The 11,451-nt window shown below is 41.2% G+C and overlaps 1 protein-coding gene across 1 annotated transcript in view; it reads right to left on the bottom strand.

The window, feature by feature from the left end:
* neurl1aa (neuralized E3 ubiquitin protein ligase 1Aa) overlaps positions 1 to 11,451 on the bottom strand; it is a 44,514-nt gene that overhangs the window by 7,214 nt on the left and 25,849 nt on the right. The window contains exon 4 of the mRNA XM_035659381.1: positions 8,933 to 9,661. Within this exon, the coding sequence (XP_035515274.1) occupies positions 8,933 to 9,661 (729 nt within the window). The remainder of the gene's footprint in view (positions 1 to 8,932; positions 9,662 to 11,451) is intronic.

Below are 11,451 nucleotides of genomic sequence, written 5' to 3'. Positions count from 1 at the left end.
CTGATCCCAGACTGTTCGATTCCAACAGATTAAAAACCAGACCTGTGGATAGAACAGCTGATGAGAGCGGGCTGCCTCTCTGCTGGCCACAATCTCTGACTGCTTCCTTGCTTCCATCCATACGTCTATCATCCATCCATTCCATCTTTGCACGCATACGAAGTACATCTTATGCAAGACGAGAGCTCATTCTTTTAAGATTGGGAGGATGCAGAGTTGTGACCAGGGTGGGTGGGGCTGGGGCTGGTGTGATACTGAGGAGACGGAGGGCACGGGCTGGGGGTTAGATAAGCTGTAGTTTGGATCTCGCTGATGTTATAATCAGAGTGCAATCCTGTAAACAAAGCCTTTCAGGCTTGTTGGGTGCTCAACTCGATCTTCTGCGAACGCGATCTTACAATACACACCAGAGGGGAGGGAAGGGTTTAATCTCCAGGCCTGTTTTTATAGAGCTGAACTACTAACGCATCTACAAGCAGCAACAGGCTCTGAGGGGAAAGTACCTCAAAACAGTTTACTTCAACCTTTCTTGGTGAATGTATCCTCACACAATCCATTTCACGATGGTTGGCCGTTAATTTTAATTGCGGCACTATCAGGACAAATGTGGCAACTTAGGCTCAGTTTTTTTTGTGTGTGTGTTTTAGCAGGTCGGATTGAGAAGGGAAAGCAGCTCAGAAGTAGTAGCTTCCGCGCTCATGGCCTTACCTGCCTGATAAAATGTCTTCTTTGTTTTCTCTGTGGTGGAGTATTATCCTTAACAGACAAAAGAGCATGTTCTTGGGAGTAAAGGACACAGTTGTACATCCTGAGTTGTTCATGCTCTTTACCAGGTAGTAGAGAGGAAGCGCGTGCTTCCAGTACATATCGCATAACTGAACCGTATGCTATACACACACAGTAATCCTTTAATAAAAAAATAATAAAGTCCACAACTTGTTTAGATTACACTTGACAAATGTAAAGTCAAACGAACTCATATTTCTAATTCAAAAAGATTATTAATAAAGCAGCCCTCTTCTTACCACGCTTCTCACCTCTTAGTGATTAGTTTCCATAAAATTACCGAAAATTCCTGACGTTAAGTACTGTTTTACTATCTTAAGTTTTACAGTCACACATACACAATACGACAAAACTTAACGTCAGTGTGACTCGAAATCGTCACTGAAGCTACTTATCAGCAACAATGTTATTTTTAATTACATAATTGAGTTCTTTACTCTTCCTAGTTATTACTCGTGGCATTTCTGGTATTATGCTTTAAACGCCCTAGGTTTTTACTCTCAGGCCACTGCTCTCTCCTCTGAGCCCAATAGAGGCCTGCGGGTATTATTTGCAGGGCTATAAGACGATATTGCAAACGGTTCCCCTTCATATGCATAGTCCGCCTACCAGGTGTTTTATAGTATTAGTGGGTATCAATTTTAAACAACTTTATTGAGCTAAGAATATAACAATTCAGGTTTTCACAAATAAAGGTTTAGGTTATAAGGATTTAAGCGACAAAACATTTGGTTTGTTTGGATGTTAACAATTGCTCAATATACTAAATAAGATATCTGTTCAACATCCTCACGACAAACAAAACAGATTGAAATGGTTTACATTAATACATAGCGTAGTGACGTAACGTACGTAACGTATTGTTGTAATAAGTATGATAAGATTAGATAAGTGGGTACGCGGAAGTATTCAGACGCTTTAAATTCTTTCACATAAAAAAACCTTTGTTTCATAATTGCAGCCATGCTTGCTAAAATCAAAAGTTTCATTTTATTTCCATTATGTACAATGCGCACCCCATCTTGACAGAAAAAAACTGACATGGTACGAAATTTTTGCAAAATCCGTATTCTAGAAATGAAATATAAAAAAAAAAAATCATACATAGATATAAGAACCCTTGACATAGATGACACTAACAATATAATAATACACTAGCTGATCCATTACTCTTCTGATCTATATATAAGAAGATGGTTTTGATACTTCATATAGAGAAAAGTAACACAGATAGTGAATATATAAATTAAAAAATAGATATAGAGATAATGAATTAGAGAACAGGAAACACACACAATGTCTAATAAAGAAAAAATTAAAGCATAACAGATGAAATGTCAAGAGAAAATGAGAATATAGAAGAGTCGAAAGGACTAAGCCACAAGAGAGCTCAGAGACAGATGGTGCAGGCACAGATCTGGGACCAAGAAAAGATACTACAAGAATATAATCTAGAACAGAACAATACAGAGATTACTAAAAGCACAGTGGCCTCCATAATAACATATAAAATAGCAAGAAGAAGAAATTATAGAGGAACGAAAAGAAAACTACATTCATAGACCATGGACAGATACAGAAAAATGGCAATCGTACGGGAGAAAGAGATATTAGAGATAGAGAGAGAGATAAAAAGAGAACCAAGAAATCAATAAAGATGACATAAAGACAGATCAAGAAGAATGCAGTAGGGAGATGAGAGAAAGAAAGTTCCAACAGATCAAACATATCACAAAAATAGCAAAGCCTACCCACCAGATAAAACGAAGAAAAAAGAGCATAATATAAATATGGCAGAGTGGCCGACGGAGCAAATATCCATCAGTGAAGAACAAATAATGAAAAAAAGAACAACGCAAAAAGAAAGAGAATACAGAAATAAAATGAGAAAGAATATCATCAATAGAATACATAGAATCGAGAAAAAAGATACATAGAACACACACTTTTTGGCGATATAAGATATATAAGCGGAATATGATAGATGAAAAGAGACATAGATAATAAAATAGAAATACATCCAGAAATAGAAAAATAAGAGTAGGATAGAGACAAGCATTAGATATAGAGGAAAAAAAAAGAAATAGATAAATTATATAGAACTAGAAAAACAAGAGGAGAAGAAAAGATAGAGGATATGAATATGAAGGAGATTAGAATAGAGAGAAAAGATAAAGAGATAAATCCTGGAAGAAAACTTTTCCAGAGTGCTCCAGGACCTCAGACTGGGCCGACAGGTATCACCTTTCCAACAGAAATGACCCTAAGCCACACGCTAAATAAGGAGTGGCTTGGAACAATCTGTGGCCATTCTTTGACTGGCCAGCAGAACAAAATAGACCCATAAAACATTGAGCATAATCATAGAAAAGAGAACATAGAAAAATAGAGACTAGAATACCACCAATGCTACACACATACCAAATGACAGAAATAGGAGAAAGAGAATATGAGGAAGAAATGAGCAGAGGATCCCCAAATCCACGGTGAATAAGAAATATAGAATATGAATCATTACGAAAAAAGAGATATAAGGATAATTGAAATAATCAAAGGGTGCTCTTGTTTATTGTTAGTGGTAGGTTTAGACACTATTGACACTGAGTAAAATAAGGCGTAAAAGGACAGAATACATTGTACTCTATCATAATAAAAAAAATACAGAGAATATAAAAAAAATGAGTGTCTGGCATGTTCTAAATTAGAAACTATATTAAACAATATGAGAATAAAAACTGAATAAATAAATCATAATATGATAAGATATGCTTGATCACTTATAATATAAATCAACACGAGGAATAGCATTATCAAATTATTTATGATATTACATAATATCATATTTTTTTTTTTTTTTTTTTAATAAGTCCCCCCACTTCTGAAACCTGCCTGTTTCATACATGCACAGGAAGTTAAGTGGAGCATGCACATAAGAGAGAACAGGGCAATTATTGGAATAGCACACAGTGCTATACGATCACATCATAGTATGCTGCCCTTTACACTTAATTATAGATGATAAATGAGCCTGTTGGTGTCTATATATCAATGTGTATGCATTTGTGTGAATGTCAGTGTGTTTGTGTGTCAGACACTGCTGAAGGGACACGTGTGATAATTGGAGGGATTGAAACAAAGAGGTGGGGATGGCACAAAAATGAGGAAAACAAAAACAAAACTGAGAGAAGAGAAGAGCAGAGAGGAGAAGAGCAGAAGACACCAGCTGACAGAAGCTGAGAAGAGGAGAGAGGAGTGTGGCAGCTGCAGTGTATGAGGATGTGGGTGGTGAGACGTTTCACTTGAGCATGAGCGCGCTGACATTTTAATGGAATCTATAATACATGCGAAGTGGGTCACTGAATGGGTGTCCTATTTCCACGCCACAAGGCACAAGGTTCCCCTCAATATCTCTCTCTCAAAGTTCAACTGTCAGCTGGTCTGGTTTTAGATTTTTTTGGTATAATCGCACTAATAAGAAATATTTGGACAGTAGAAACTGAGGTACTGTGGTGACATGTAGTCTATGAGTTGTTGTCTCCCAGTGGGTGAAACTTAAGGTGACATGTCTTGGCATGGAGAGCTTAGAAAACACACATTCTGTCAGTTTTTATGTATGTCAGACTAAACCGCCCACATGCATTTCTGGCACCGGTGTGGCTCCAGGGATGGCAGCTGGTCATTGGGTCAGTCTGTTAGACCAACACTTTGCTTTAGAGAGAAATACTGCTGTATATCTCATACTAATAAACTAACCACCATTTTCTTGTGAGTGTCAACTACATTTAGATATATTGATGCTAATATAGCATGCTAGTTACACTAACTAACTAAATGAATATGAACCTGTTAACAAGATAGCATGCTCAAGGCTAGCATGTTATCCGATGGTTAACATGCACACTAAGGTTACCACGATAGCTCATGTTAGCACTCAGCTCAAAGCACAGCTTAGCCTAAGTACAGCTGAGGCTGAGAAGTACAATTCTGACCATATAAAATTGATTTTTAAGTCAGGTAAAAACATGGTCTTAGTTTCACTATTACTCATTCATCCAATTTTGCTTACTTGTGTGTAATGGACATTAAAAGGACCAGTGTGTAGGATTTAGTGGCAGGGTTCCCAAAAACATGAGATGCTCTATCTAGACCTAGTGTTTAATTGGTTCCATTTTGGGCTACTGTAGACATGGCGGTTCAGCATGGTGGCTTCTGTAGAACAGGACCCACTCCCTAGGTCATTCTAAGGTAACAGAAACACAACAATTCTTATTTTCAGGTGATTATACACCAATAAAAACATACCTATGAATATTCCATTTCTGAAAATAGATCCTCCTAAATGTTACACACTGGACCTTAATGCCTCACAGCTAGTGACTTCTTGTTCAGAATCTAAATCAAAAAAAGGTACCCTGTGGAGAGTTTGACCACTAGTAGTGCTATGGAGCAATGTCCATGAGGACACACATGCACCCAACTCAAGCAAAATGCTAACAAAGGCTACAAGGATATACACAATGTATCTTTAGGTATGTATATCTATGTATACGTATAAATGTATGTATGTTGTACATAATTTCTTCAAATAGATTTAAAACAGAATGACACTTTAATTTAAGATGATAAAATAAGAATTACTCCCTATGCCATTACTACTAATATAACTAATGTAGTATCAATTTCATCCACCATCATTACCCTGTCCAAGCACTCTTGGCTGACCTGTGCTTCCCTGATGTATCTGTTTGAGTATGCCTGTTCCTATTAGAAAGGTCCATTACTTCATGCTTTGTTTGAAGTGAGAGTCCTCTGTGATGACTACTTTATCTTGCCATCCTGAAGAGCAGGAGTCCACTGGGACTACCAGGCTTTCAAGTTTAACATCCCTCACTTCGAGCAGAAGACAAGGCTCGAATTCAGCTCAACTGAAAGCTAAATTTCTCTCCAGTCAACATAAAGCAAGAGATCAAGAGTTGCAAGAGCAAGATAAAAGATGCTCCCTAATTCAAAGCAGCTGGAATGTAAAGATGATTCACACCTCAGTGGGAATTCCAAGATCTGCTCTGATAAGGAGATGTGCCTCGGACCGCTCTCATTGTTCTGCTATTCCTGTTTTGTAGCACTGCCAAGGCTCTCTGGTTTCACTAAACGACTGTTAGAAATGCACATAGAAAAACCAGGTGGTCTGCTATGCACAGTTGCCACACCAAACTGTAATTTAACAGTTAAGTAGGTGTGATCTCTGTGATAAAACAGGATCTAGCAAAAGTGCTTACTGTACCATAAAGACATCTCTCTAAAAGCAATACGGTTTGATTTTTGTTGAAGAGGAGACTGAAACATAGTCCATGAAAGCTGAAATTCTGATATTTTGGTATTTGCCAATATTCTCTTTCGGCACACCCATGCTACTGTATATTGAAGCTGACTGTGATTTGTATTGACGTGGCTGTCAGGGTTACTTTGCTGTCAGTTGGTGTTAAGTGGGTCAAGCTTACAGGACAGCATTAGACCGCAGTGAACGTAGTGAATCCTCTTGTGTAATGTGCAAGAGCCACCTTTAAAGCTGCAGTGTGGAACTTTTGTCTCCCCCTCTGGCAGTGAGAGTAATTACACAAAAAACAGAGTCAGTTACAGTCTATGTGTGTGTATCAGTACAAAAAAAACGATATAATAAAATTAAACTATGAAATACGGCATTTTTGGCTGGTTGCAAGGGTTGGCAAGCTAACCGATCACTCTGTGGACGGACTGAGACCCTTTAAAACGCTTGCATTGCTGGTTGATGTAAAAAGGTATAAAAACTGGTGCTTCAGTGCGGGAAAGTCATGTGTATACTGCGAAATACAGAGAGACGTACCTGGTGGGGATAGGCGTGATCAGCCATGTGTGAACTTGTTTGGAGAGGGCTTGAATGTAACGTACCTTCAGGTCCCGCACTCCAGCTTTAAAATCCTGTAAAACTGCCTTCCAATACTTCTGATGAGAGAAACGTTTAAGCCATAACTGCAGTCTCTCTCTTGGATGTCTACTTAAAACTAATGTCGTTCCCCCATCTTTTAACCTCTGCTTCCTTTTTCCGCTCCTGTCACTGAAGTAAAGCAGGATGTATTTATAGATGCATTTTCCGCCACAGACAAACACTTGTGACACCTTTGAAAGGCCGGCGCTGTTTCGTTATGCCTCTTAAGAGCCGCATTAATGGGAGACAGCATTCATCGCCGCACGTGGCAATTTACATTACACAGCTGACAAAGATGTGGCCTTTTTACTGTCAACCCTCTGCTCTAACTTGTTGAGTTAGTAACACAATAATATAGTGTTGTTGGAAATTGTGATATTTTTATGTGTAAATTATTGTCGTTTAAAAGGGATTTTGCTGACTTTTTTTGGCAGATGTGAGGACAAATGCCATTAAGAGTGGCATTCATAAAGATAGCCTATTGCAGAGCTGTCTTCCACCTTTCATATTTTTGAAAGCAGCCCCCCCCGCCCCCTCCTCTACAGCTGCCTGCACACTGTGGGAAGGCAATATGCTTGGCAGGGTGAAACGAAGTGCCGGGCTCTCACACCTTCCCTGCTCCCCCTGTCATTATCAGCATTTAGAAAGGGTAAACAAACCTCAGGTGTCCCGGCACACCACTGGCAGGCAAAGTGTCCACCCTGCTGAGACATCTTGTCGTCCCCGCTGCGCACAGGTCACAGCCCTCTCTTCCCACAGCCTCTCTCCACCTCCGTTCGCTCACTTCCTGTTTTTCATTCTCCCGGGTCGTGACAGAGCATCTACTTTTCTCGCTAATCCCATGAATGTGTACGGACGCTTCCTGTCTCAAGACATCTGCTGTGTGACAAACAAAGTGACAAACTGCTTCCCTAACTCTTGACCCTTTGGTGCTGGTCGTGACCTGAGCTATAATTTCCAAACAGGGAGAAGTGGTTTGCCCCCATTGGCATACTGTCAGAGCAATCAGTGCTTCACACAAATAGATTTCAACCCCGGGGAGTGAGTGAATTAAGCACGGAGCTCCGAGGTCTCACTAGCGGCATGCCCGGCCAAATGAAGATCAATATCCTGATCTGTAAGTTTCTGACCCGGGACACATCACTGGGCTAAAAGGATGGTTGTTTCCACCATAAATTACTCTTTCAAGTGGGATTATTCACAAGATAAAGCGTGCGGTCAACGAATAAAGGGTGACCATTACTCCACTAACAGGAGATGAATGAGATAATGATGAAACATGAGTTGAAGTTTTAGAGTGTCAGACATTTGTCGTCAGGCTGTTCCACCTCATGTTGTGACCACTGGGACTTTATAGATGAATTCCTTCATTTAGATTTCATTTTAATTGCACCTACACAGTTTGGTGCCTCTTTAAACCATTCCCCCTCAACACTGACATACTGATACAGTGCTGTTACCACTCCAGAGTTAAGAATGGCACTCAGATCAGTTTACTCGTCATAAATAATAACACTTATCCTGTGGAAACAGTTGTATGATGTCTTCTGTGACTCTTGAAGAGCTTTCTAAAGGAAGTTGGAAGTTTACAAATCCTATAACAATATATGTCGGCTGATAACATAAATAATGATCACATCGTAAATTTATAGGGTTAGTTAGTTTTTTGCTTTCATTGTGACCATATGCATACTGGGTAACCTTGTCAGTGCTCTCTGGAGGACCTTATGTACTGCACTTTCTTGGCATTTATCATCCAACATATACACAGATATCAGCATTAAGCATAAAAGCCAACAGAGGCTATTGGTTGCATAATGGAAGGTGTAGGATCCAGCATTTTTGGACCAGACCAGTCTCTCACAAGTCCCCTGACTGTATAATAATAATAATAATAATAATAATACATTTTATTTAAAAGAGCGCTTTTCTAAATGCTCAAAGACACTGTACAATATAATAAAAGTAGAATACAAGAACATAATAGTAAGAAAAAACAAAAAAAACCAAATAAACAAATAGAAACAAACATTACAATTATGTAGAAGCACAACACAGAAAATGATAAACTTCAATGATTTTTGTATTATTATTATTATTATTATTATTATTATTATTATTATTATTATTATTATTATTACTTACCCCTAATATCTAATGTAACTTCATGCTGTGCTTACTTACCCAGAATCCTCAGCTGAGTCACAGCTCCATGCAGACCAAAGAACATCCAGAGTGGGCGGGAGTTGTCCACACACACCTGCATGCCCACATTGGTGCCGTTGTGGCTGAGGATGACCTCTCCTTCCTGGTTGACCAAAAAGCCCAGGATGTCACTGCTTTGGAGGGGCGTTGGCACTCGACACACTGCCCAAAACTCCTTCCTGTCCACCAGAGCCTCCGGATTGTAGGGCAGGTCGCTGGGGCGCAGCACGGCTGGGTCGCAGGACGTCACCCCATAGGACAATGAGCCCGAGCGTGCCGGGCTGGATTTGGTGACTTTGATAAAGACGGTCTCTCCGGTGCGCAGGGGCCGGTTGGTGAAGACTAGAGTGCGTTCCTCTCGTGCGTGCTCAGATCGCGCCACTGTCTGCTCATCCAGCGTCTTTATGTGGGCGCCGCGCAGCTGGTGGAAGTGGAGGTCGCTCTCCAGGGCAGACGGCAGCAGGGAGGACTGCTGGGAGTTGAGGGAGTTCTGTGGTATGGGGCAGGCGGAGGAGGAGGAGGCCGAGGCGAGGTGGAGGGTGTGGCGGTGGGAGTGAGCGTGGGCGGGGTGCCCGTCCTCCTGCTGCAGGTTGAGGTCGCACAGGCTGACGGACAGGCGGGAGTCATCAGCTTCCCGCCGCAGGGAGGAGGAGCGCACTGTGGTGAAGGAGCGTGGGCGCAGGCAGTCAGGAGGAACAATCTCGCTGTCTGGAAGGGAAGGGGGAGAGAAGGAGGAAGCGGGATTGAGACAGAGAAAGAACAACGGTTAATAGCGGTCTTACTGTGTTTTGCTTTGATTAGCAATTTGCCTGAGGCCTGTGGCGATGAAGTTTGCAGTCAGCTGAATCCCAATTGTGAGCGTACAGTTCTAAGAAGGGCTGAATCTGCAGCTAGTCTGACAACAAGATAATGATAAAAAAGAGAGCAATTTAACTTCAGTTGCACAAGTTGAACGCAATGTTGGATAGTTCTAATTACTCAACGCTGCGGTAAATGAGAGTGTCAGGAAGTGTGTTCAAAGATGAAGAAATGAAAGAAAGTAGTCAGTGGCTCCTATATCTGCACGGAGCTGAATCATCTAGTTTTATACAAGAAAATGCGGCACGGTGTCAGTTAGCAAGGAACAAATTACTTTGCTGAAACAAAATTGAATACATGCGTGGGTGTGTGCGCGTGTTAATGTGAGTATGTGTTGGTTGCATTCCTCGCAATCCATAGTATGGTATCACTCCACAGAGAGCCATTAATATCAGCCAATACATGTCTGTAATAGCAGGAGAGGTGGTCACATGCACACAAATACACACACACACATGACTCCACCTCTGATAAGCTGCCCTCAGGTTGCTTACCGTCTCATCCTACGCCTCAGCACAGCTGCTCAAAATAACACCTCTACATGTGCCCTCCCTCTCTCTTCCACCCCCACCCCGCCGTCCAGGCCTGGTGGTAAGGGTAAAATTAGCCCAGCGTCCTGAGAGAGACCCCTGTTACTCTGAGTGGGCTGTCCGGGTTTGTGTGCACATGTGTATTTGTAGGACTGACAGACGGAGGAAACAAGAGACAGAGAAGAAAGAAAATAACCCCCACACACACATATGGGAGATTATGGAGATACTGAGAGACCCTCCTCAGCCAAAGTGTGGAGGAGAGCAACTGAGACAAAAAAAGGGGTGGGGGGATGGGGGAGAGGATGGAAGATGAAAGACAGCGACCAGCCGCTGACTGTCTCTGGAGAGCCTCTCCAGTCCTGGTCAGCTCCGGGCCCCTCTATCTGACCCGGACCTGAGAGCCTGACTCCGGATAAACCTCTTAGCCTCAATTACCAGGGCTGTGGGACAGGGCTGCCCACCACTGACTGTAAACTGCAGCAGTGAAAACAGAAGATCTGAGCCTCTTATGATGCCCTAAAAGGGGTACAGGCCAAAGGAAGACAGATTCACGACAGCCCTAAAGAAAGCAGACTGACACAGGCTGACCCAGAAACTGTTTGCAGTTTGTTTCTCAATATAGTTTCAACTTTATTTAGTTGCTAATTAATTACAGCAAGTGGTAAACTGAAAAGAATTGCAGTGGACTGCGGTGAGATTATCAAGGCAATGATTACCAAGCATTAATACACAAGTATAATGTGGGAAGAAGTTAAATACAGTGATGTTGGGTTAACAGAGTTTCTTATTTACACACTGCTGTCTATGAAGATTACAGACAGATACTGCAGGACTGGGATGTTTTTTTGTTTTTCTCTACTAGTGTCGATACTAGAGTGGATGCGAGGGATGAACTGTTGCCAAGGATAGAAAACTATGGAAGGTTGCCTCATGCCCTCCAAGGAACGAAGAGGATTCAGTAAGAAAGTGTCAATGCAATTCCTGTTTTTCAGTACCAAAACTGTACTGTTTTTGATGCCTTCAGTTCAATACCTTTTTTTGGGTAGGAAAAGAAGTTCTGAAATGTTAAAGGTCCAGTGTGTAACATTTATGAGGCTCTATTGGCAG

This window comes from Morone saxatilis, unplaced genomic scaffold, assembly GCF_004916995.1.
Source record: "Morone saxatilis isolate NCDOM2014 unplaced genomic scaffold, NCSU_SB_2.0 Contig17, whole genome shotgun sequence".
NCBI classification, from domain to species: Eukaryota; Metazoa; Chordata; class Actinopteri; family Moronidae; genus Morone; species Morone saxatilis.
This window is presented reverse-complemented; position numbering and strand designations above follow the sequence as displayed.